This window comes from Pseudochaenichthys georgianus, chromosome 8 (genome assembly GCF_902827115.2).
Source record: "Pseudochaenichthys georgianus chromosome 8, fPseGeo1.2, whole genome shotgun sequence".
NCBI classification, from domain to species: Eukaryota; Metazoa; Chordata; class Actinopteri; order Perciformes; family Channichthyidae; genus Pseudochaenichthys; species Pseudochaenichthys georgianus.
Genome location: NC_047510.2, coordinates 12942868 through 12969677, shown reverse-complemented (window position 1 = coordinate 12969677; position 26810 = coordinate 12942868). Strand labels below are relative to the sequence as shown.

The 26810-nt window shown below is 40.3% G+C and overlaps 2 protein-coding genes across 4 annotated transcripts; one reads left to right on the top strand and one right to left on the bottom strand.

Annotated features, from left to right (window-relative positions):
* The first annotated feature begins 917 nt into the window (after positions 1 to 917).
* Positions 918 to 17824, top strand: map3k14a (mitogen-activated protein kinase kinase kinase 14a). 3 transcript variants are annotated; one of them, XM_034089290.1, is made up of 16 exons: positions 918 to 973; positions 6718 to 6987; positions 7065 to 7146; positions 7268 to 7481; positions 8874 to 9233; positions 9394 to 9528; positions 9764 to 9893; positions 10314 to 10442; positions 14454 to 14558; positions 14646 to 14803; positions 14910 to 15060; positions 15692 to 15970; positions 16056 to 16165; positions 16900 to 17038; positions 17134 to 17234; positions 17332 to 17824. In XM_034089290.1, exons 2-16 carry the CDS (start codon positions 6732 to 6734, stop codon positions 17491 to 17493), a joined length of 2511 nt encoding a protein of 836 aa, XP_033945181.1. In that variant the 5' UTR covers positions 918 to 973; positions 6718 to 6731; the 3' UTR covers positions 17494 to 17824. The 3 variants fall into 3 exon arrangements, with proteins under 3 accessions (XP_033945181.1, XP_033945182.1, XP_033945180.1); XM_034089291.2 differs by lacking the exon at positions 918 to 973 and adding an exon at positions 4699 to 4840; XM_034089289.2 differs by lacking the exon at positions 918 to 973 and adding an exon at positions 4699 to 5014.
* Positions 17825 to 19775: 1951 nt separating this feature from the next.
* Positions 19776 to 26187, bottom strand: LOC117451402 (apoptosis regulator BAX-like). The gene is made up of 6 exons (XM_034089684.2): positions 26107 to 26187; positions 25326 to 25374; positions 25074 to 25229; positions 21345 to 21480; positions 21126 to 21230; positions 19776 to 20998 (listed from the first exon to the last, which is right to left on the bottom strand). Exons 1-6 carry the CDS (start codon positions 26135 to 26137, stop codon positions 20900 to 20902), a joined length of 576 nt encoding a protein of 191 aa, XP_033945575.1. The 5' UTR covers positions 26138 to 26187; the 3' UTR covers positions 19776 to 20899.
* Between the last annotated feature and the right edge of the window lie 623 nt (positions 26188 to 26810).

Below are 26810 nucleotides of genomic sequence, written 5' to 3'. Positions count from 1 at the left end.
AAAGGATGCAAACATCTGTGCTAAGCTCAACAATCGATTGTGACGTTGCTAAAATTATTAATCAGAAAGAAATATATAGTTTTCCTAATTTAATCCTATCTCAGTCTAAATACTAAAGATTGCACATCAGGCAACCAACATGTTTACTAATAACAATAAGATGCATTCTGTCAGTAGTTTATGACTCCATCTTGAGGTAAATCTGTGTCAGTACAGTCTAGATTATAATAAGATAAATATAAAAACTTATAGATACACAACCCAGTTAAACTTTTTAAATGGTCTTAATTTCTTTATAGCAAGGAAAGAAACAGACAGCTATCTAGACTTGAACAATTAAAGTCAAAAAGGAGGACACCACGGATTATTATGGCACAATTTATGCTTTTTAATGAGACAACTAGCACTGTTCTTTAAATCCCAAATAAATGTACTCTTACTTCAATTCACAAAACAATGTTGATAGAAAATAAATATGTATAGAAACCTTGAAGAGGCAGAAGAGGAAATGCTTGGTGACTTACACAACCCCATTGTTAAATTAATTGCACAAATAACCCATTTTAATGCCATGCTACATTTCTCAATCTCATTGTGTAGTTTCCATTTTTATTATTATTTGCATTTATAGTTTTATTGTGCCTCTTCAGGAAGTGATTTGTCTGTGTCAAAACCATGGTCAATACAGGTGCTTACAGGAAGTACAGAAACTGCAGCTTCAAAATAAAAGCATAACTGACACTTACTCACAATGTCAAACATAAAACACGGTTCCAAGTAGCACTGAAAAATTATCAAAACAATAAATAAATAATAATACCAATTGTGACAAATCCGTATAATGTCATTTTTAATGCTTTCATATTATTATTAAGGGAACATGGTGCTTAATTTGAAATTAAAACCGGAAACCCTATTCTAGGTTAGCTATGATCTGATCACCATCGGCCGACGCCTACTAATTGGGAGCTCGGTAAGAACACAATCTAATGTACATTTATTGATAAATCAAATAGTCTAAGCGATTGTATAAACTTAACCATATCTGTTGTTTATTGAATTTCTTATTTGAAAAGTTTTGACTGATAAGCGACGGCCAAAACAATCTTAAGTTTGACATGAAATGGCGGTCAATGTGGCAAGAAGGAAGTTATTATGTTAGTAACGATACACTGAGGGATACATGGTCGAAGAACGATCCGCCTAACGGGGGAAACTTATGATTATATTTTGTTTTTGACAATAGTTAAACACAAGGTCGGTCCAGTAAATAGCCGGCTGCTGTTACTGTAAGCTCGACTGTTGTTTCACCAAACTTTTTCAGAGCCGCTCATACGCCTAGGGGAAGCCAGATGTCTGTGATTAAAGCAACTCCAGCTTGTGTTTGTCACGGAAGTCTTATGACCTATAACTTTAAGAATAAACTATTACAGTGATATATAACATATAAAGAGCATACAAGAGGAGATTAATAATACATTCATAGCCATAATACAAATGTAATACATAGGAAAATCATAATTTTGCCCTCACTAATTATTAGGTATCACCATAAGAGCTAATATGCTCATGTCATTATGTAAAATATTGATATGGGAAAATTAAATCATTAGCTCCTATCTGTCTGATTGATAGCAATAAGCCATTATTAGCTCATATACCAGATTTAAGTGCTTCAAAGTAGTCACCCATGATGACAGACCATGTTGAGTCGAAGTTTTGCAGCCTTTCTACACAAAAACATGCTGTACCATTCTTATATAGCATATATAATGTATAAAAGAAATGCCACATTTAAAGTGTTTCATGCTAGACTGTTAAAAGTGTTTATGCTTCATGAAATGTAATGGTCTTTGAATTCAGTCAATATGTGTCTAATCTTTCCCCTTGTAAAATAAAATGCCATTCAGCATAATATCCTGGCATTTACATAATTTCCCATAGTTGAAGTTAACATTTTCACATCTAACATACAGATCATTATCAGTGGATTCAAAATAAGCAGCAAACGTTAGGAAAAGAGAACTTCCTGTATTGACAGTTAATAGTGAAGTAACAGGAAAGGGAAGTTGTTAAGAGAGAAGTGTGACAGTCATACTGTAGCCGGCAGATGTTTTTAAAACATATGTAGGCTAGGACTGGGACAATGTCCTCAGAAGTAGCCTGCGTTTCCTTTAAGGAATGCTTGGCTGTGCGTTTTCTGTGGCCCACTTCAGGTTGAGTCCCTATTCCCTGTCCTTACTAAAGACTTTGGAATTTCATTAATCTGCGTGGGTGTACAGCAGAAGTCGACTCAATATAGCCACTAACTGCATGTGGAGTTTAGCTCAGGATCTATCTGCAAAACTAGGTTACAATTAAGCATATCCATATTTAAGATTTATGGTTATTGTGTACTTGCATTTATTAAGTACATGTACACTTGCATTTTGTCCAAATTGACCGCTTATAAAACTCTGTACAATAGTCATTTTATTGATGTATTCTATATCTCTAGTATACTGTCTGGTACTACTGACTCAAGGTTTGTAAAGCTTTCTACAAAGATTACAAAAGTGGGTGGTAGAAATGTTCATTTATGTGGCAGGTGTAAAAGAAAACGTATTATCAGACCCTGGTTTTGACTTTAGAATGCCAGCAAATAGCAAAGAAATGCGCGTCACTATCACAACTCACAAAGGTGATGTCTTTAAATGTCCAAGTTTGTTCAATTTACATTCAGTGAACTACTTAAAAAATAATTTTAGAAGATTATATCAGTGAATGGTTGCAGTTGAATTACTTTAAAGATTGGCTTAAATGATAAATTGAACATTAAATTACTTTAATATAATAATTTAAGACCTTTTCTTCCATTGTTCATGTGGAAAATACTCTATCCAGTTTTGTATCAGATACTAGAGTAGTCAAAACTAAACTAACTGATGAAGCCTTATTTTCTCAGTGTTTCGAAGATATTGTTGCCATGCCAGCAAACCGTTTCTGTAACACTTGCATTTAGCTCTGTGTTCTCGGGTTCAGGTTGAGCCTCTCAAGCGGTATTATGAATTTCCTGTGTTCTGTGGCGGTTTTTATATGAGTAAGTTGTTTTGCTGCCGGAAAGAAAGGCAAGTGAAATTATTTCAGACACATCACATTTGAAGTGACAGCGTAATTTTGATTATGAGATTCTCAAAATATCAGATACCAGAAGTCTGCTGTCTGATGGTGGCATTAAGTGGTGGTGTGACATGACATGTGACAGACTGCGTTAGCTGACTGCAGAGCACGAATGCTCATTCGGATATCAGAGCATATGAAAGGTTACAAATCATTTAACATTTTAGTGTCGCGGGTATGTGCAATACTAAATGAAACTCTTTTATTTTCACATTTTCGCAGTAGAAGATGGATACATTATAGAATGATGGAAAATAACTACGAGAGATTATCTCAGGTTATAATCAAGAAAACCCCTTCAGCATAAAGGATAAACCAGGCTGTCCATAGTTTCAGTAAGGGCACCCGAATTAAAAAGAAAAAACTGGTTTATTAGATGTATAAAACATGTCAGATATTCTAATGGCGCAAGATCAAACAGCACTTTGACAGTTGGCATAAAACGTTTTTCCTCGCAGCAAAGCAGTACAATCTTTCATTGTTCTTTGGTGTTACTTATCTGTATCAAAGGCCGAGGATAAGATAAGATATACTTTATTGATCCCAAATTGGCAAATGTTATCGTTACAGCAGCAGACAAAAAACAATGCATTGCACACAGAAATTAAAAGCTGACAAAAAATAAACAATTTTAAAATAGAAACATTTCAAAAATAGAAAAGAAACATTACTAAAAAGTAGAATATATATACAAGGATGTGCAATGGGACCATATCCAGTTCAAGTCCCAATACTTTTGCCATTTTGTATTAGTCACACTTTAACCCTTGCAGCCAACTACAAGACATTGATTTTATAGTACTATTTGTACTGTCTTGCATTTAAGGCATATGGGTGAAAGAGCTGGGCCTAAAATATGTCGTTAGTGGTAGTCAAGGAGCTACATGCTTCTCTGTCTAATCTCAAAGTGTGTTAGTTTAGTATAATTGCATACTGAATTTGATTTGGTATGTCGCCACATATCTTCTTTGCACTCTTCATCATCCATTATGACGGATGGTCTCCCATGTGCCCAGCATGTACACACCTCAGAGCCTTATTAATACACTGACAGACATCTTTCAAGTTTTCTTTCTGTAGTGTTTTTGACCTAATGAAGATTTCATTTCTGATAGAATAAGAGAGCAACACATTTGTTTGGTTAAATTACTTTAAATTGGTACCTCACTTTCACTGCAAGGCAACACTTTGAATCTCTTCCCTCTTTTGAAATGTTTACAATGTTTTAAAATAAATATACTGCCTTTAATAATAATATTAATAATATCTTCCATTAAAGACCTGAGTATATTTTGACAGCAAGGCCACAAAGAGCTCTTCTGTTTTAACGATCCATAGTTAATCATCACAAACGTAACCAAACACGTTATCCTTTAATCTAGTCCGAGACGAGCAAGTAAGCCAGCCCTGTTGGCAGGAGAGGAGGGAGGGAGATAGAGAGGGAAGGGGGGGTGAATATGGGGAAGTGGAGATGCATTTCCCATAAGTCAGCCAGCTCCCCGCCCCTCCTCTCCTGTGTTGGCTGAGAGCCAGCATGAAGGAGAGCAAAGCGGTGAGCACTGAGTGTTACGGAGAATCCGAACATGCAGGCAGACACAGCAGCACAGTTCTACTAAAGTACATGAGGTTATACAGAGCGGACACACAGGAGAGAGATAGCCCTTCCCCCTGGCATCTGTCGGTAGGCTACCTCTACCTCACACACACAGAGATGTTTTTGTGGTTGTGTTTTTCGCAGCGGGTTTTCTCTGCTTCCTTTCCATCTAAACTCATCAGGGTGTGTCTTAAGAAGGAAGTGACAGTTGAATCGCTTTGTTTCTAGATTGTCTTACAGTGCATGAAGTCGCCACACAAGGTAATGACTCAACTCAACAGCTTTCATTGAAATGTGACTATAGTTTGATGTCAGTCTGTCTTTACTATGACTTTTAGCAGTTATTTGTAATGAGCAAAAGGTGAAGACTAAGTGGGTGAATGTTTTGACAGCCCTTCTATTGTTTGAGTCAAGATATCTAGATTTAGCCTGGTATGATCTCTATCAAGAACATCTTTTACTGGCATGTATGTGCAGAAACACTCAAAAGCTGAGTGACAAAGAAAAGCTGTGGTTAAGGGGGAACGCTGATGCAACATGCTGCAACTGTAGTCCCAGTTTGTGCCCTTCAAACTGACTTTGTTGCAAATAGCCAGTGCTGAGATGTGTGTGTGTGTGTGTGTGTGTGTGTGTGTGTGTGTGTGTGTGTGTGTGTGTGTGTGTGTGTGTGTGTGTGTGTGTGTGTGTGTGTGTGTGTGTGTGTGTGTGTGTGTGTGTGTGTGTGTGTGTGTGTGTGTGTGTGTGTGTGTGTGTGTGTGTGTGTGTGTGTGTGTGTTAGAGAGAGAGAGGGTGTGTTGATTTTACGTTTTGAAGATCGTAACGTCCAAGCCATCTGCAGTCAATCGTGCAAATCTTTATTGGAAGTTCAACTTGGCGTCTTTATGCGCTTTATTTTACTTCCTCCGAGTGAAACAGAGTGCTCACTTTTAACGACGCTGTTGCAACTGTCAAAAGAAGGCCAGGGTTTAGTTTCCTGTCTCTAGTGCCAACCGCAAACTTTCGAAAGTTTCGCTTTAAGTGAACGTCGTGACCCTGGATGCACTTGACACAGTCACACAGTATGTGTTAAACAAGCTCTAAAGAAGGTTTATATATAGTTTACCGCAGTACAAAGCCTGCCATTGTTTGATTGGAGTGTGTGCATATTTCTGTAGGGAAGAGTAAACATCTTCTCTTCATTACAACTGGTGATCTGTCCAACAACAAAGAGTACTTTTTAGGCCTTTAAAAGAGAACACAAGTTAAACTTATTAGACATTTTATCTTGAAGAAATGACATATACATTTTGTCAGTAGGCTCCATCACTCTCATATTATCAGATAGTAAAAAGTCCTGTGTTGCGTTACGGGGTTTTTAGGAGGCAGAAACTCCACGACATTTATAAAGGTCAGTCAGTAGCAAGGACAGGCAGGAACATTTGGTTTACTCTAGACACATGATGCATTACATTGTGTTTGATTACTTATGTAACATCAACTAATGTCATGTAATAATCAATTGAAAGTGCAGTTTTTAAAGAAGACACATGTACTGGTTTGCATTCCCACGATTGAGCTGCAGTGATAAGTATCTATAACTTATTCATTATTCAAAAACTTTGAAAAGCAAACAATATCAAACTTTTGCAGGTTCTCAAAAGTAAGAATTGTACGCCTTTCTTTGTCATCAAAAATAGTCATCTCAATATCTGTAGGTTCGGACACACCATGACATTTAAAGACATCCACTAGGGCTGTAGTTTTTTTTATTTAACAAACTTTCTTTAATTGAGAGAATAATTAGATACATTTTACGAAACAGTTTGATCCGAGACACAATGCCATTGAGGGTTTTTCAAACGTTTCAGAAATGAGCTGCTGAGTATTTCTAGGATATACAGTATGATCAGTTATTATTACAAATATGACCAATTGTACAATTGAAGCACTTGACTTATCAGTTGTTTTTGTTTTATTTCTTTCAGATCCAGCAGATGAAATGGCGGTGAGGCAAAGGATTTTTAACTCGACGTCACCTTTCTCCGGGTCGTCCCAGGCTGAGCTGAAGGGGTCGTACCCGTCCTGCTCCGCTGCCGAGCAGGAGGCAGAGGAGGAGGAAGAGGAGGGGAAGGACAGCAAAACGGGCTACACAGCCTGCTTGAACCCTTTGATAAAGAAACTCCTGACACATGGGACCGCAGAGCAAGTGGGCGAAAAGCCTCTGAAGACCTCCACCTTCATTGCCCAAGCTGAATGTAATTATGTCTTTCTGATTTATTTAATAAGACATATAATACCTGTGGACTTAGAGTTAACATTGTGCTCTCCTCAGGTGAAACCCAGGATTCCCAAGAGTTTAGTCCCTCCTGCTATGAACGCTCCTATGTCCCCTCCCCGAACTGCTTCACCAGCAGGTTTGACACTTCTTCTCTACATTGCCTCTGCTCTTGACATCTTGTGTTTATTTACACAGGTTATACTGAATTATCTAACGCCATGTCTGGTATTAACATCGATGCCATCGTTGTGCTTCAGTGTTACCTCAGAGCACAACAATGTGGCGACCACGGCCTCCTCCATCCAGGAGCCGAGCAGCTCGTCCGCTCAGCTCGCGCCAGGAAAGAGGGCGAGGAAGAGACAGAAGAGAAAGAAGAAACTGGAGAGGAAGAAAGAGAGGCAGAGACACAGACATCGAATGCCCTCTGGAGTCCCTGAGCAGGAGAGTGGAAGTTCTCTGGTCCGGATCCTGGTAAGAGCTCTGGTTATCATCACAGAGTTCAGTCGAACATGGGAAAAAGAGATTGAGACTGACATTAAGAAATAGGTTGGTGCATTTTGCTCCAAACTATTTCTCTCATGTTAAAACCAAATATCAAGCCCGAAAAAGGAAAAAGTCGAACAAAAACACTGATAGGCAGACAATAGACCAAACAGATATAAATACAATAAAGGCAGCCATTAGAATACAGCAACACTATATCTAAGCTGTTCCTTTGTTCATGTCATTTTTTTTCAACTTTCCCAGCATCTTTTCCCCAAGAATCAACCGGCAGAGGATATTAGGCCGGTTCTTAAAACTCTAATGGCGCGTTTCCACTGCACGTTTCCGCTCGGTTTGGTTAGGCCTTATTAGGCCCGGCTCACTTTAATGCTGCGCTTCCATTACAGTTTAGGAACTGGGGTAGTTACTATAGTAACGCAGTGTAGGCGGAGCCGTGACGTCATCTTCAATGAGCGCCCCAAAAAACAACACAGCCGTTAGCTCTTAGCACTCAGAGCTCACAGCTCTTCTGTTCAGAAACTAGACAAAAGTTAAACAAGCACAAACCACAGAGACTGCCTGTGTCATGGCGAATACAGTCGCTGGTTTATTTATGTCTGTATAGGCCGTTGTTGTGAGTGTGGACGGTCGGAGCATATATAACGTTAGCTTAGCCAAGCTACATTTAGAAAACACGCATTTTAAAAGGGTTTTTCGCCTGCCGTCTGTCTGCAGACTTGTCAAAGCATTAATTCATGGTTTTTACTAACCGGTATCAGTATGTTGTTACTTCGGCATCATTTTGAAACGTGTATTACAATTAAATCACGGTCAAATATGTTCATCTTGTTGTAGTTGTAGCCCCCTTGCCAGCGATTCTCTCTCTAGTTTAGCATACTCAGCCCGACTCAGCCTGGTTGTTCCTGGCCCGAGAACCACGATTTAGTCGGGCCAGAAAAAAGGTGAAAAAGTAGCCCGGGGCCAAAACTAGGCCAAGTGGAAGCGCAACCAAAAACAGGCCCCGCGCGGCTCGGCACGCTTAAAGCGAGCTACCCGCTGCAGTGGAAACGCGCCATAAATGACTAAACTGCAACACGACAGTTATGCCCCAAGGAGACTTTGGTACGTTGTAAACTCTTGTTCCTCTAAAGCAGCTGAAAAGCTCTTGCAGTGTTTTCCTGGTGAATCACCCTCCAGGATAAAATGCCACATTCTTTGGCAGTCGGAGGCGCGATCTCCAGACGTTCCCACGAGCCTTCATGTGTTGTGGGAGTGAATCACAGAAATCAGACAAAGCTGTCTCTCATAGCCTTGAACGTTTAGCCCCTGAGCATACTCACCTGAGAATGTAAACATGTTTTTTTCCCTTGTGTCCTGAAGGAGGAGTCTTCCTGTTGCAGCAGCGTTGAAAGCTCAGAAGAGCGGGACAGAGGGCCCCCTCTCTACAGCCGACAGATCTACAACACACACTCCAGCTGCTCTCCTCCGACCTGGGGCGAGCCGGTGTGCGCCTCCCTCTCCAGTGTCCACTCCTACGGGCAGGACAGCGACTCAGACTCCCTCAGCAGTTTGGGAGACTGTTCCCTGGCTGTCGCTGGCCTCAGAGGCTGCGTCAGTCAGGGGGACCGGTGCTACGCAGGGCCCTTCTTCAAAGATGTGGAGAGGGGCGTAAGAGAGGAGGAGGATGAGCTCTCAGCAGATGATTCTGTCACCACGGAGGGAATGATCTTTGACAATGAAGTACGTTCTGCTTCACGGCAGTTTGTTTATTTTTAAAATACTGTTAAACATTTCAAGAGATTCAAAGTTAAGTTTGCCTTCCAATCTTGCAGCACGTGAAAGGAAAAGGCAGATTTAAAGCGATTCAACCAAACTAATTTGTTGCTCTCTTATCTGTCAGAACATCCAGCCTGTGGACTCTGAATACAAGGAGGGGAGGGAGTATGTCCTCCCACAGTTCATCAAGGAAGGCTCCTATGGTGAAGTACACAGCGCACAAGATGTCAACACAGGCTTCAAATTTGCTGTCAAAAAGGTAACCCAGTGCGACTGCATCTGCATTGTTTTTCAGACTTTGAGTCAGAAACTAGTCAAAAGTGTTCATTCACGTTCTTCTAAAAACCCAAAGTGTCTTTAAAGGTCTCCTATCATGCAAAATGCACTTTTTGATGTATTTTATACGTAAATATGTGTCCTCGGTGTGTAAGGGAACTCACAAAGGGCCAGAAAATAAAACCCTCTCACTCTTTTGTTCCCACCTTTCCTCACAGATCGCCCTGAAGAGGTTCAGCAGTGAGGAGGTGGGTGCGTGGAGTACCCTCAGATCTCCTCGTGTGGTGGAACTCTTTGGAGTGGTCAGAGAGGGGCCGAACGTCATGCTCTTCATGGACCTGAAATCTGGTAAACAAAGCTTCACACCACATTCTGCCAGTGCTCACTGCTGATGTTGAGATTAGGGGGGAAATTGTTGGGTGATATGTGATGATTTAAGTCATCACATCTAAGCGCAAACACATGAGAGGAAGGCAGATTACAGGGAAAAACGGATGCGATTAGTGTCGAGATGTGGAAGTGGGTGGTTGTAGGACGACAGCAATGAGTGTTGAGCTTCCTTGAAGTGTTTTGCTCCAAATTACACTCAACATCTGTAAAGGGAGATGCCGGCTTGATAAACACTATTACACTCAATGCCTCTTTTCCTTTGTCATCAAATCCCAGGCCATAATAAAAAGGAATTGTTGAATCAGACACGGCGTATCAGTTATTGTTACCTAGATATCTCTGTCTTTATCCTGGTCTGACCATATTTTGTTATTCCAGGCTCGCTGGGCCAGCTGATATCGGAGCGTGGCCGGCTGCCAGAGGACCTGAGCCTCCACTACAATGCACAAATCCTAACAGCACTGGAGTACTTGGGGAAGAAAAAAGTAGCGCATCTAGATATCAAAGGTATGTTAAAGGAATGGTATGCTCATGACACTCATTTTTAAATAATTATCATCCGATAAAACAGACCAGTCTCTGCCAGTCTTTCTTTTTTTTTTTTAATCCGATGACATTATCAGTGATTTTAAACTGATTATATACCGAAATAACATCAACACTGTGGGCGCCGCCATTTCCCGGACGTGACGTAATCCATGCGTTTGGTTTTCGAGGACACGTTGATCTCCATGTTATTTACTGTAGTTTCTCTCTTCAAATATGCCTCACTGTATCGCAAAATATTGCCACAATTCTGATAGGAACAATCCACGGAATGCTTAGTTCCATCTGTTGCCAAAAGGTAAGCGTAAGAAGTACATTCAGAGGCAGTGGCTAGCGAAATGTGGCCGGCCCGAACCGAAAGATTCACAGGCTCATGAATGCAGCGAACATTTCAAATTTCCAGACGACTACTCTGAGAGTATGATAAAACATAACATGGGATTTATGGAACAACCATTACTTAATGGAGATGCAGTACCATCGGTCTTTCTGGTGTCATCACCGACCAGGACACCAGTTCGGCCAGTTGAGAAATCGCCCTCTGCAAGTGTGAAGCGACGGAGGAGCAGAAGTAGTGCTCGGAGTAAGAATAAGGTATGTTATAGCGCATTTCCATTGCAGCGGCTAGCCCCGTTTTAACGTCCTTTAGCGTCCAGGCCAGGACAGTTTTTGGTGGCCTTTCCATATAGCGTAGTACCGGCTAGTGTGTATTTTCCCCCAATTTTTTCCGGCCCCATAAAATCGTGATTCTATGGCCAGGGACAACGAAGCTGAGTATGCTAAACTAGAGAGGGAATCGCTAGCAAGGGTGGTACTACATGCATACATATAGTATCTTATATCATCTTCCTATTATACACACATGCATTTCCAAACATCTGGACTACCTATGTTGCAAATGTATTATCTCTTCCATTTGCACACGGCATCTATTGCACGTCTGTCCGTCCTGGGAGAGGGATCCCTCCTCTGTTGCTCTCCCTGAGGTTTCTCCCACTGGGTTTTCTTTGGAAGTTTTTCCTTGTACGATGTGAGGGTCTAAGGACAGAGGGTGTCGTATTGTCATACTGATATTCTGTACACACTGTGAAGACCACTGAGACAAATGTAACATTTGTGATATTGGGCTATATAAATAAACATTGATTGATTGATTGATTGATGTTCCCTTTAAACTGGGGGTTTTCTTCGGAAGTTTTTCCTTGTAAGATGTGAGGGTCTAAGGACAGAGGGTGTCGTATTGTCATACTGATAAAACATCAAAACTTCTTCCTCTGCTGACGAGTCCGAACTCAAATATTCCGCCATGTTTCCGTGTGTTGACAAAGTGAACGCATGGATGACGTCACGACCATCACGTGACTACTAAACATGGCGGCGGCCAGACGGAATATACAGGTCTTGATAAAAAAGAGCTATAAAATCATTATTTACCGGGGAATATCGCTGATTTCTTCAGGGTATGGTTTAAACATAATGTTTCACTAAATACTGAAGTTTTGATTAATTATCTAATGAGTGGACCATTCCTTTAAACAAAACTATATTTCTTTCTTTTTTATTCTTCCCATAATATTCATATTACATCTTGTTCAATTGACAAATCATTCTATTATGTTATCAAAAAAAAGCAAACTATAAGTAGAATTAAAAAAAAAAAGAATACTAATAATAATAGTCATTAAAATAAATAAGAATTGTCCTGAAGCATCATAGAATAAGTAATTATTTCCCTAACGAATGTTTCATGGATTGTATCATACCAGTTGTCAATCGTTGGAATGTTAGGTTCGCGCCATTTTCTTGCTTTTGCTTTTCTTGCAGCTATGGGTACCGAGCCCTGGTATTAAGCGGGCCCCGGGGCTGAATTATTAAAGACCGTGGTACCTTTAAGCTCCGACGTTATCGGCCTTTTTATCGGTACTGGAGACATCTAAAAATATACCATATGTATTATGCTACACAAACATTATATTGCAGTTTTAGTGTCGCCAACTACGGAGTTGTGTGACACAGTCTGCGTTCCAATACGCAGACTGTGTCTATGATTATTTTAAGTATTTTCGATCTTTCCAATCCAGGCGAGAGATCTCTCTGTGTGCGCGGGGGCGGGGCGGTTTACAGACACGCAGCTGCTAGATGCAGCAACACCACACACACACACACACACACACACACACACACACACACACACACACACACACACACACACACACACACACACACACACACACACACACACACACACACGGCGGAGAGAACTAAGCGCTCCGAGGTGTGGTTAAACTTTACCCGTCTCGATGTGGTCAATGCTCGTTACCAAAAGTGCAATAAGAGTTTAGCATGTCAGGGTGGTAACACAAGCAATTTGTCTAAACATTTAGCAAAAGTGCTCCACATTCAGACGGAGAAATGCACCGCTTTTGACTGCCTTTCTAGTAGCTCTGTAGCCCCATCCACGAGTAACGTTTCCACATCAGCTGTTATGTATGCTAGCAGCAACACACAGAGTTAACTACATTATACAAACATGGGTTCATGATTAGAGGAAACTGAGTTATTTATTTTGTTTCAACTATTCTGTTTACAGTTCTGTCATCACATTATTTAATACGATTTGTTAAAACATTGTTGTTTCTTTTGATGTGAAATATTATTTATTTAATTTAAATAAAAAGCAATGTTAATTTTGTTCACAATTAGTTTACTAAAGTTCTCTAAAAGAACCGATAAAAGTACCGTTAAAGGACCGGGTCGATAAGCGGTATCGATAAAAGTAGTAGTACCGTTAAAACCTTAACGATGCCCATCCCTACTTGCAGCTACAGTCAGAATTCCAAATAGGTGTTTAGTTTTGGAGTTTGTGGGTATTGAATGTAAAAGTCCAAAAATATATTTGTCCCAATCGTCCCCTCAAAAAGTTATATTCTTTACAGTTTAATTAGTGTTTACATTTTAAAAATCAAAACACCAATAGTGACATTTCTTAGTCATTAGTGAAATTGCTTTTAACAATTTTCCAAAGTTTTAGACAATTTGTCCTGAAGGTTTTTACCTCAAACAAACAATCATGTTTAGTTTAGTCAAGACAGTTATCTAAATGCTTTGAGAAATTGTCAGTATTATTTGCAATCCTGAAATACATCAAAACACTTTCAATATAAGTTGGAACAGGAGCAATTGAACAGATCAAAATAGCACGATAGTAATAGGAGGGAAAATAAATGTGTCAGCTTGTCTTTTACTTGTTGTGGTACATACTGGAAAACAAAACCATACAGTGAGAATAATTCAGACTTCTAATTAGTCCGAAAAGTTAGAGGAATTTTGTGTCTTTGTGTAGTTGTTGCGTGGAACACAAGTGCCGTACAGTAGATCTGATCCCCAGCACCTGTGTTGTGGAACCCGACCGCCACAGAGAAGCCGGCGGGCTGGGAATTTCCCACAGTATGACTCACCGCTGCTCTTTAGAGGCGGCGCATGTGCACAGAGGCAGGAGAGCAAGAAAGAAAGGGAGAACGAAACAGAGAGGGGGGGATGGGACGAAAAGCAGGAAGAAGTGAGCGAGAGCAGAGAGAGACAGAACTACATACAAATACAGAAACAAGGAAGAAGATGCAAAAAGTAGAGCGGATTGTAAAAAAGAAGGAATGAAACGAAACTAAAAGAGAAGTTAGAAGTTAGAGGAAGTGCAGAAACAAACAGGAAGACGATTGTGCGGTTGCAGCTCAGGCGCCACCTGGTGACCGTAATGAACCGTTTTGTTTCTCGACTCCTCATTCCTCCCTAATTAAAGTGTTGGACAGCAGTTGTCCCAAAGTGACGTCATAGCTCCCTCTTATGTTTGCTCTGTTGCCTTTTAGACTGCTCTGTGAAAGTGCAGCTGTCCTGTTTCTCATTATGTCATCCGCAAACTGAACTGAAGAAGTAATGGAAATCAGAGCTAATGCAGTGGGTCATTGTTTTCCACAGCTGACAATGTGTTGCTGTCGGAGGACGGTAGAGACACCTTCCTGTGTGATTTTGGACACGCAGAGAGACTGGACAATCAGGGACAGAGCCTCAGCGGGTCCAAAGGTACAGACAGTGTTACTTTAGCGATTCAATATCCAAGAAAATGGATTTCTCAACTAACACGTCTTCAATCATCGTTTCCTAATGCAGATCTGAAGGGCACAGAGACCCACATGGCCCCTGAGATTGTGAAAGGTGAACCCCGCGGAGCCAAAGCAGATGTGTGGAGCAGCTGCTGTATGTTACTGCACATGCTCAATGCGTGCCAGCCTTGGAGCAGATACTACACCTGTAGACTTTACCTGAAGGTATTCTTCAGAGCAACACACAGACATGGTTTCAGTGTCGATGTTCCGTCAGCTCTTCAAACTTTTCACATCAGATTTTGTAACCGCTGTTTTGTGATGGTTACAGATCGCTAACGAGCCCCCGCCCGTGAGAGAGATCCCCCCCGACTGTAGCCCGCTCACAGCTGAAGTTATCAAGGCGGGGCTACAGAAGGATCCAGCCAAGAGAGCATCAGCATCTGAGCTCAAAGAGAAAACGGCCAGAGCTCTGACAGAAGGTAACCAAGCGAGGCATCCAAACACACACCACATACTGTAGAGAGTAAATAACAAAAAGTTGGATATTATACATTCCAATAATAACAGTAGTATGGCCAAACATTTTAACATTATGTAGCCCCCCTTTCCTTTTTACAGACCTGAAAACATTCCCATATTTACTGTTGTGTTGCATTTTTGGCAAAAACATATCTATGCTTTACTGTCTCTCTGATAGGTTCTCAAATCCAGTATATTTTTAGGACAATATTAACTGTACATTGATATATAATAGAGCTTTATCTAATGTCATGTTTGAATTAAAAGCTTTTGTTGAAGTCTCTGAATGTCTGTCGTCATATGATGTAATCACCCTAAAAAACAAGGACGAGTACAACAAATATAAGCAGTTAAAAGTTTGTTTTGAAACGCCAACAAATATGAATTGTAGTTTTAATAAGATAAGAACAATTATTCATCTGTGATATTTCAATATTTTTTTACTTTTGGACTGGTTTGGAGACACCACAAGAAACAAATTCTACAAACAGTATCAAAACAACTAATATTAGCAGGAGTTTTCAAAGGATTTACGCCCTTGAATGCATCATCATCTGCAGTGTGTGATGTCTTGTGTTTGTGTGGTTGCAGTTGGAGGACTCACCAGCCCAGTGAGGGGCCCCTACACAGAGCCCCTGTGTGTCTCTGACAAACCTCCTGACTCCCTGCAGCTGATCAACAGCAGCGTAAACTACGAGGATGAGGATCAAGAGTCTGTTGAGAAACTGATCACAACAGGGAGGAGGACAAAGGACCGGAGTGATGATGATGAAGATTACTGTCCACAAACACTGATCTGTGAGCCAAAATACAAGAGGGGCAACAAGATCTCCACTGTGCCTGAACTTGAGCTCCGTAAACTGGAGCGAGGTGAGGTTTCTCTCAGTGTTCTGCTTCATTCGATTGTGTTAAATGTTTCTGAACCCCACTCATTGTGTTCCTTCCTGTTTTGCAGACTTTTACCTGAGCAGTCTGTCCCAGCTCCACTCGGTTGAGATGCAGGAGCAGCTGTTGTCTTGTCTCAGCAGTGACCTGTACTCCACCTGGGAACCATGGGACAAAAAGGTAGCCAACTATCACATTCAATGTTCTTCTTCCGCAATAAAAGCACACATTGATCCAAAGTAGTGGAATATGTTAAGAGAAACAATACATTGCTGTTGTAATGTAATGGCCCAGTGAGTAGGATTTCCCCCCAAAAAATAAAATGTACAGACTCATAAAAAAACAATTCCTCTTTTTCATCTTTTATAACCCACAAGATGTGTGTTGGCGCGTTTTCGGTTGTCAAGCTTTATAATCAAGTAGTGACCAGATGCCATTATAAGCATGCATCCAAGAGGAAACTACGAAATGACGATGAAATGGCGAATATATGCAAATAAGATGCAAATATGGTGAAGCATAAGCAAAGCTGACACATTCAGTTCCAAAACAAGACTGAATCTGAGGTTAACTTCGGTTTTGCTCTCTGGCATCGTGACTCGTTGAGCTGGAAAGAAGGGGCAAAACCGTTATGTTGTTTTTACAAACCCTTCTCATTTTGCCTTTAAATCCACAAAGCAATCATTAGGTGGCAGTTTAGATTGATAACTGATACCTTTTTAACTTATTGTTTATCTCAGACATCCAGAAATGTAATCCCAGAAAAATAATGTTCTCTATCAAACATTTTGACATAAATAATCAAAAGATATTCCAAACTGAGGACAATTTAAACAAAGACATTCATCCATGGATGGTGGGCACCCATTTTGGCTATAATATTTGAACTCTCACCTTGTTTGTCTTTATCCTAGGACTCTGGCCGGTGGTCTCTGAGCCCAGCAGACGACCTCAGCTCCGGTGTGTTCTCCTACAGCAGTCAGCCAGACGTGCAGGTTTCCAGTTTGGATTTGCTGGGTCACACACAGCTACCACCACCCTGCTGTTTTGAAGGTGAGCAACAACATTACAATCCCTCTTCTTTTAAACCTGTTTAATGTTGTACCAAACTGTAACACATATATCTATCTGCTCTGTGATTGGCTCAGGGGTGGATGTCTGCATCAGAGAATTCAGCGGGAGAAGCATCCGCATCAGAGAGACGCGCCGTGTGAAGGTGGGCCACATCGCCACGGGAATCAGTGATCAGGTGAGGGCCGGCCACCGAGAACACTCACGTCACGACAGCTTTTCATGCTTTCGAGTTTGAGTAGACCTTTAAATGCTTATGTGTGCTCGTTGTTTAGATCTCCGAGAGGGTTTTCACCCTGGAAACCCAGCAGGGCCATCAGGTTGCTCACGATGAGGAGGTGCAGGAGTCCGGTCTGGAGCTCAGCTGTGTTCCTGCTCCGGACTTCAGCTCTGCCTGGAGGTGGAGGATCAGAGACGGAGTGCTGGAGACGAGATAGAGCCCACTGCTCTCTCCATCCGTCCACCTCAGTGTCATCTAAACCGTGTTACATGTTCATGGCCTTCTGTTTCGCTTTTTCAATGTTTGACCATATGCAACAATATGCGAGGACCATGCTATCTGAGGGGTTGAATACATCTTCCAGGACTGCCTCTTCAGCACTTGTGTCTCGTGTTCTTAGTGTCAAAATGGGGGCCTGGTGCTCTTTTTATCTTCAAAGTAATCATGAAAAGCCTTATGAGTCAGTGCTGAGCTTTTTTAACCACTGTGATGTTTACACCCTTTCTTTGTTTATGCTAACATGAGTCATTAAACAGCATATGAAACTATGCAGAGTGTGATGGTACATTATTGAAGTTATTCAGTCCGTAATGCATTTGTATTGACTAGTTCACAATACCACACTGACTATGGCCATTTCTGCTGTATTTAGTCAGTCAACTTTATTGTCAATCTTCTGTTTGTGTGATATAGACAGGGTGATCAATGCTATCTAATGCTATTCAATTACGCTATCTGGGATTTAGTTTATCTACCAATAACATTGAGTTAAGTCCATTTGCATTTCCATGTTATACTGTTTAACACTTATTTCAATTAGCTGGACTTCAGAGTAAGACAACTTTTGGTCAGATTAGATTTGACAGAGGAAATCAGTCCCCAGAGAAGGACTTGCAAGGATTTGATGACCATCTGACCTTTCCTCTAGTGCCACTGTGAGATCAAAAAAATCCCCGACCATGAACCACAATTTAAAAGTTGTCTTTTCATTTGAAGTTAATAATGATAGTACTGCCATGCCTGGACTTCCATGACCTTTGCAGATGATATTTACGAGCGGTTGAGGTTGAAACTCTGTGGTTTTGGAGAACCCCTGACCTTTGCTCGGGTGGGATCTCCAGCCCAAAGGTTTTACACTTGTGCACATGCTATATCAAAATGTTATAAACCAATAACATTACATTTATGCCCAAAGAAGTATGGATATTGTGGACTTCAGCCTCAAAGTACTCACACTTAAATATAAAATGTGCTATCTGCCAAATTGTCATTTAATTTGCTAATCACAAAACTAAATATGTATACATGCCATCATGCCTTTCTGCATTCAGGCACACCAGCGTTTTGAGCTAAATGCTAACATGTTGGTTCACTCCCTCCCGGGGGGTATTCTGCGAAGCAGGATTTTCAATTAGCCGGCAAAATTCAGGGAAAACTCCGGCTTTCCGGTCATCCGAAGCTGGTTCTCTTTTTAGCAGGCTAGATCTCCATGGTAATATATGCTAAGCAGCTAACCTGGTCGGGACCAGGTTAGGTTGCAGGCTAAGAGCTCAACTCAGTGAAAGCACCGCCTGCTGACCAATCAGAGCTCAGTGTGCGGAGTTTAAAGCGATCAAGTCATATTACAGGAGAAAGGAAATACAGAAAAACTGCCGTCGCAGGAAAGACGGCCGGCAAAAATCACCGACTGTGTGAACGTGAACATTAATAGAATATCACCTCCCATCTTCAGAGCAATCTGACTATTATAACATTAGCGTTAAGAAAGCTTACTTAAATATCGGCCACAACATAAGTAACCGGATCAGAGTACATTAAGTACAGTCCGCGGCATATCACTTCATAATGTATCACATATCTCCTTATCTGAGTCAGCTGAGCCGTATCTGGCCGTGCAACACTCACAGTGTCACATACTGTATGCAGAAGTATTATTTTAAGCAACACATAAGTTGACGAAACACTCAAAACAAATGTAATTAAAGTCAGATCGTGTTTTAGACGGGCAGTGATATCATAAACCTGTTAATGTACGCATTCAAACACTTTTTCTTTTACCAGCTGTATTCACCTTGCAGGTGCAGCTATGTGGCTTTTATCCTGGATAAAGTGTTTAAGTCATGGATGTTTAAAGTTTAACTTCTTCATTTTTGACTAGTATTAAAGTTCACTTTTCATTCAGGAAGTATGACGCTGCGCTGTCAGTACGCTTCTCCATGTTTGTGATTGGTCGAATGCTCCAGATACCACCCCTTTCATGTGAACGCGCACCTAACTAGATAGGACACGGCTGGCTTGAGCGATCCACTTGATAACCAGCGTCGTAGGACAGTTTAGCGAGAGCGCGTATGTTTTGGATTAGGCCAACCGGCTAACTCAAACATATCCAGGTTAGGTTGAACCAGGTTCGCAGTATAGGCCCCAGGAGTAGCTGGTGTTTATTTTTCATATTTATAATCCTTAACCCTACACTATGTATACATATCCAGAGACACAGTCAAGAGTTAAAAGATTTATTTTCCATATTACAACAGACAAGCAAAAAGATTTGCAGGGAGGACTGGAAACTCATTTCAGCTTTACAAATGTAATAGAAAAACGTGAAAAATTGAGAATATCAAAGTGATTTCAGAGTAAAAAAAAAGAAAAGCCAAACACCAAGGCACTGACAAACAAGAAGTATGTATAAAATAACGTTTTGCTCTGTAGATAAGATTGTTGTCTGAATATCTCAAGTAAACGTACAGTACTTTTGAATATGTGTGACATGAGGTAAGCATCTGTGAGCATCCAGCACCTTCTGTGTCTGCAGTGCAACATATTTAATAGGCCTCAGGAAATGTTCACGAGATGTGGCACATTAGGTCACAATGCTGAAAGGCCCAAATGGAGCACATCATATGATTGAATGTTACAGAAGATAGGAGTTTTGCGCTCAACATTTCAGGGGAACAATCATGGTAAGTTTAGCCCAAATATTATTGGATGTGTAATTTTTCTTTATATTATCTAATAATTGTTTGCAAAACCATCTTTTTACCCGATGTGAATATAAAACTTTCCAGCAGATCGTAGCAGATTAGCACCGGTTAACACTCACAAATGCATATGAAGACTGATTCTCTAGCATACAGAGACCATGATGAGGTGGATGGCGAGTGGGAAAATAAAAAGATAAACAATCCGAGTGGAACAAAAAATAAAACCGAAGGAAATTTAGCAAAACGTAAAATAACATTTTTAGTCCATATATCTTTAAAGGCAGCAAAAAACAGAAGCAGTCACATTTCTTGTCTGTACCGAATAAAAAATAAATTACATAAAATGCATTCCCTGTTTAAGTCCTGACAACATTTTCACGTCCCCATTGTGTGCATCATGCTCCGCTCACTTCCTCAATGGCATTAGGATTACGGGTGAGAAAGTTCTTACTGTCTTACTCCAAATCCTTGGAAATGAAAGGGGGCAGAAACAAAGAGATGCCCTTCGTGTCTAAATACAAGCTCGTCCTGTTCGACTTGTTCACTGCCATAACTTCTTTCTGTATGCTTTCAGACGTTCTTTCGTGTTCCCGTCCCCATTCCTCACGGGCGATTCTTTCCATTCTTCTCTTCACATATCCCTCACAATTTGCGAATCACTAGAACAGTGGCGAGAACACCGGCCAAGAAAACTCCCAATGTCTGCCATGTGGGTGTGCCAAAGTGGGACCGAATACCCTCCTAAAAATCATGAAAATTAGACACAAATATTATCACATGTTCAAACAATCAGGAGATCAATTACAAAAAGACAACAAAATTATGAATGTTTATTTTTTTGGGTGGCATTTGTTAGCTAGCTTCTTACCCAGCCACCTTGCTCCCTGATCCAGTTGATCACATTTTCCTGAAGGTAGTCCATAGTCCAGCTGATTATTGTTCTGATGATGTCAGGAAGTTTGGTCACCAGAGCCTGAGAACGGTGGGAATGTTAAATACTTTAATATTAGAGTTGTTGTTAATCTATCAAATAGATGTCTAACTTTAGTTTTTATGAAGTGAGGTACAAAAGAGCTGCTTAACTCACTTTGATGACGAGTCGACAGGCAAAGTAGAACAGTGCAACCACCCTGCCCCAGTTGAATTTTCCATCTGCAAAGATCTCAATGGCAACTTTCATAAAAATATCTTTTGAGGGACTGAGCTGGGAGTCATCTATCATCCTGTGGAGAACAACATTTAGCAATTATGAAGAGGCTTATTATACAATTATTACTGATAAACAACTTGTTTATATTTCTAAACATCACGGCCACACCAAAAGGTGCCCAGTCCGCTCTGGAAATAATAAATTGAGAGTGAAAGAAAACATTTAATTAAAACTGCAGTCACAGAAGTGCGCGCAGTGATGAGCGGGCCCTCGCGTCCGTGTGCCTGTCGGGGAGGGCGGCCGGTCGTCCCGGCGTCAAGCAGACGCTTGCGAGTCCTCCGAAATGAGCCGTTTCTCATTTCTATAATTTTCGCGTCCCAGACTCCCAGGTCCTCCGGCAGCGACCCGGAAACGGATGTCGGCACGCCGTCTCGAAGGAAAACAAATTTCTCTAAAGGCTCGTCGAGGATCGATTATCGAGGAGGCTGTCTGGAGTAGCCGTAACCGAGGATACACTGATTTAGAGGAGAGAGGAGTCTCTCTGGAGGAGCTATAACCGAGGGTACACTCAGTACTCGAAATCATCCCCCTTCTAAACCTGCCATTCCCCCTTTCCATCCCTTATGTAATTTTATCAATGAACGTGGCACTGGTATTAGTGCTATTTCAACATTAATTTTGCGCATTTTGAGTAAAATACTCAAAGGGAGCACGCACACACGCAATGACATTTTTACCAAGGCACTGACGCTATACTATGCGAGTGCCCTAGAGGGCGCCAGAGCGCCATGATTGATCGACGCCAGAAGCGCAGGTAACGGTCATCACAATGGCAAAGCAACCAGGAGGACAACGCGATCTGAGGGACTTCATAAAATTAAAAATACTAAAAATTACATTTCAGGTAAGTCAAGAGTCAGTAATCTTAGTCATTACTCACTACTTTAGTCACCAAAGGTGGAATCTATGGACATAAGCAGCAATAACAACTTAGTTTGGAGTTATACGTTTTTCTCTCGTGTTAGCTAGCTGGTAAGACTCAAAATTGTTGATGAAATGATACCACCAGCACCAGAAGAGCTGAAACCCCTCCTTCATGGAGTGAACAATCTGGTCATCTCCACAGCTGAGTGTGAACGTGGGTTTAGTCCAGATGAACATTTTAACCACAACTAGAAGCTCCCAAGAGGTAAAAAGCATGTCAGCCTTGCTTTTCATCAAGTGTGTTGGCCCTCCACTGAACAAGTTCAGACCAGAGGTATATGGCAAGACTTGGCTTCAAAGCCATTGCTTAGCTAAAAATCCGAAAGCAAGAGCCAGAAAAATTGAGACCAAAAAGCATGATTATGGAAATCTTTGGAAACTTCTATGAGATGGGGGAGAGTGGAGTAGGCAGCCATTGACAACATTGGTCCTATTTTGTATTATCTGTATAATCTTTTAATATATTTTCATATTTTGTAAACAATTTCAATTTGCACTTAAAGCTCTGTTAAAAAAAGTAACATTGGGAATGTTAACATAAAATATTTGTATTTGAACTGCAATAAAATTATGACGGATCAATATTTTTCCTCAAATTTTTCATAAAGAATTTACATAATGATTTAATTAATTACGATACAAATGTAACCCTTTAGATACCAGTTTTGATCGTATATACCAGTAACTGCTTTTTTGAAAAAATACACTATAATTCAATATTCTAGAGGTGCCTTGGTCAAGAGCAATGAAAGGAGTATCTGAACATCCATAACATGCATGTTGTTTTAGGAGTATAATAATTATCTTTATGCTGGTTGGTCTCCCACCCTCGGCAGGTTATCAGCACACATTATGTCCCCATATGATAAAATCCACCATCCCCCCCTGATTTTTTTTTTACAACTTGAGTACTGGGTACACGGATGTATTCTCCGGAGTCGATTTCAGCCAACATGTTTAAAAGAGGCGTGACGCATGGCTTGACTTATGTCAACGAAGCAAAGCTCTGCAAACTGTTCCCGTTGTGATAAGTTATTTAAGATGATCAAATAAATGTCAGACTTTCTGCCCTTTCATTGTGAGGCGATGTTTACAGTGAGAACAGCTGCTGAGGTTAGTGCAGAAAAGTGTGTATAATATATATCGCTCAATAATATATGTAACAGGCCTACATTACACACTTTATTTGTAGGCTTTAGGAGACATCCAAGTAGAGATTTGTCATGAAACCATATAGTGCTTCACATAATAAAATATACAAGGGTTGTAGCCTGATCTTTATTATATGCTTTAGGAGCCGTTTGTGTTTGTAGTACAATGTGTAGGTGTGTTTTGTAGAGTGTATGTGTGTGTTGTAAATGTAAGTTAATATTTCACTGTTTTTAACATTGTGCTAATTAAAAAAGGGGGGCTTAGGGGTTCAAGGAGATAATAGTAGAGCAGGTCTACCCGAATAAGTGTGCACAATTTCAGGTCATTCAGAGTTACGGTGCGACTTTGTACATCTTTCCAAAAATGGAAATGGCCATAGGTGGCGCTAGAGAGCATGCTGGACAATTTGAACATATTGACTCCATAATGTTGAATTTTTCACCGATCCTGGAATCCGTGCAAAATTGTACAACTTTTGAAGCGTCCTAAAGCCCTCAAAAACAGGAAACGCCAGCAGTATAATAATAAGAATTCCTAGGATAACAATAGGTTCCTCGCACTTCGTGCTAGGACGCCGTTGGGTCCTAGCGCTCCGTGATCGGGCCCTAATAAACTCTGTCAAAGCAAATACGAACACAGTCCATCTCCTTAGACCAGGGGTGTCAAACTCAAGGCCCGTGGGCCAAATCCGGCCCTCGACTTCATTTTATGTGGCCCACAAGAGCTATGAAAGAATAAAATATGTTTATTATAAGGTTACATGCCGCTTTACAGGAGCACATTGTCCATAAACTACATGTCCCACAATGCATCTAGTTTTGTGACATGCACACTGAAGAGACTTGCAATTATTTGCCCCAGACTTCTGCTTTCAGACGTAGTTAATTATGAAGTTATTACCCTATCCGATAATAATCCAAGGCAGAGGCAATAATGTAAAATAAAACATTATTTTATATATATTATATATGTATATTTTTATATAGTCTTAAAGTTACAACCGGCCCTTTGAGTGCAACCATAGTGCTAATGTGGCCCACGATGAAAGTGAGTTTGACACCCCTGCCTTAAACATTACAATTTTAAGACATCAGAGATACTTTTAAGACACATAATGTTCCTTTAACACATCAAACATAAAGCACCCTGCTACGCTGTTTGTATGCATTTAATCCACACTGAGCAAACAAGTGCTGAAGTCAAGTGCATTAGACAGGAAACTAATGAAGAGACTCTGCAGACTTTTTTTAGGGAAAGCTAATATTGTGTAATGGACAATATAGCAAAGAGTGTATTTTATTTTTGGACATCTGCTACTTTCTCACTTTCTCCTCTGAAATGTAGTGGAAGCAAGAGGCAAGATACAACATCTCAACTGGGCACAGACAGACCTCTGTGCATGTGTTAGTGACAAAGTTCTTTTGATGGTGTTTACTCTAAGTCAGACAGATCATTATTCATTTTAGTTAACAAACGCTTTTCTGATGATTTCTGTTCATCAGTTCCAAATAGCACAACAAGATAGCTCACCTTTGAAGCTCTACATTTCCATCCAGCTCATCGCCAATCTGCTGCAGGCACTTGGCAAGCTTCTTGTGTTTAGGGTCGAGCTCTCCTCCACCCAGCTGTGCCCTGGTCACTGCAGTGTTTCCATTTCCATGCCGCTGAACTCGCTCGTAGATGAAACTACACAGGGAGAGACAGAGCGGATAGAAATAAAGTATGAAATTATAATGTGCCTTGTTTAATAATGAGACGCCCAACTGTAAAGTATATACTTACTCTTGTAACAAAACAGTTCCTACTTCCACTATCTGGTCTGCAGTATTGCCTGAAAAGACAAAGGTCAATGTTAAATCATCCAAATGCTGATAGTGTTTTACAACCAGTTCTCTCATATATTATAAAGAAATTCTAGAAATTGAAGAACATTTGCTAGTAAAACAGTACTTTTGTAATCAATTGAACCTGAATCTGCTGCCACCCTTTACTGTGAGTTTATTTAGATTAGCAAAACTTGAAAATATATTTTGTGTTAATCATTTGTTAGTAATGTATACACCTGTGCCTTTTATTAAGCTTGTGAGTTCGGTAAACAAAGCCAGCAATACATGTCCACAGTCTTTTAGTTGTTAGCTAAGTTGATTAGGCTAACGTTAAGTCAATAAGTTAGTCAATGTTATGGCTAAGAAATACTGGAGGTCTACTAAGTCTACGAACCGATGAAACCAATAAACGTGGACTTTGTCGGTGTCTTCTGAAAGCTTTGTTTCGGTTTTGTTTAAACATATTTGCTAACTCACTCTAGAACAGCTATCAGCTAACCAAGCTAACGGTATCTATACAACGCATAGTAGATAGCATAAGCTAACGCACTGCTAACGGTTAGGTTAGCTGACTTGCTAACCTCAGTTCAGCTAATGTTTCTGATAACAAGCAAACAAACTACAAGAACAAATTAATAGATAGTTGTTCAAATGTGAGATTATCTTTGTCTACCAAGGTGTTGGTGACGCTGTCAGAGTAGGTTTCTCTACAAAATATCGCTGTTTCCAGCTGCTACCTTTATCGCCTCCTCCCCGGTGCGATGCCATCTTGTTGTGTGTTTACTTCAACCGCTGGCGCTTACGTACAATCATGTGACGTATTGTTATGTTGTCAGCGGTTGTCAGGGTATTTTGGAGATCGAAAATAAGAAATAGATATTTAATATTCACTTCATCCCCAAGTTAAATGGAAAAATGTCAAAGGAGATAGATCCAACTAAATAATTATTAATATTACATGTTATTGTGAACTAGTGTTTTTTATTAAGGTGTAACGTTTGGTATAAATATATGTTTCCATTGTGAATCAGTGCAGTCTTTATGTGGTGATATCTATGGGTGATATGCAGAGCTGGGAATCTTACCAGTCCAGGCAGATGAAGTTGTCACTCTTGACAGCGAAGACAGGTTAAGTGTTTGTGTTCTTTGATTACTTAACTATCTATTTGACTCGGTTTCTTAAATAGCAAAAAGTCTGAGAAGACATCTCGATAAATTAAAGAATACTTAAAAATAAATGAATAACGTTTAAAGGAAAAATGTATGTTTAAACGTAGCCTAAATCTCTCTCATACAGTGTATTTTTTTGTTTGTACTCATGATATTATCATTTAAATGGTAGGTCTAATTTGTTGAAATTAAGTTCTTCAATATGTTCATACGCAATATATAATTATCTATGGATTGTAGTGTGATTTTTAAAGTATGATCAATACGAAAA

What these genes read in the sequence shown, in the direction of transcription:
- map3k14a (XM_034089290.1), top strand. Translation starts at nt 6,732, where the DNA reads ATGGCGGTGAGGCAAAGGATTTTTAACTCGACGTCACCTTTCTCCGGG. An exon ending in AGCGCATCTAGATATCAAAG is followed by an intron (nt 10,443 to 14,453) that starts GTATGTTAAAGG and finishes TGTTTTCCACAG; the next exon opens with CTGACAATGTGTTGCTGTCG. An exon ending in GCTCCGTAAACTGGAGCGAG is followed by an intron (nt 15,971 to 16,055) that starts GTGAGGTTTCTC and finishes CCTGTTTTGCAG; the next exon opens with ACTTTTACCTGAGCAGTCTG.
- LOC117451402 (XM_034089684.2), bottom strand. Translation starts at nt 26,137, where the DNA reads ATGGCATCGCACCGGGGAGGAGGCGATAAAG. An exon ending in CCGGGGAGGAGGCGATAAAG is followed by an intron (nt 25,375 to 26,106) that starts GTAGCAGCTGGA and finishes TTGTCTTTTCAG; the next exon opens with GCAATACTGCAGACCAGATA. An exon ending in GGAAATGTAGAGCTTCAAAG is followed by an intron (nt 21,481 to 25,073) that starts GTGAGCTATCTT and finishes TGTTCTCCACAG; the next exon opens with GATGATAGATGACTCCCAGC.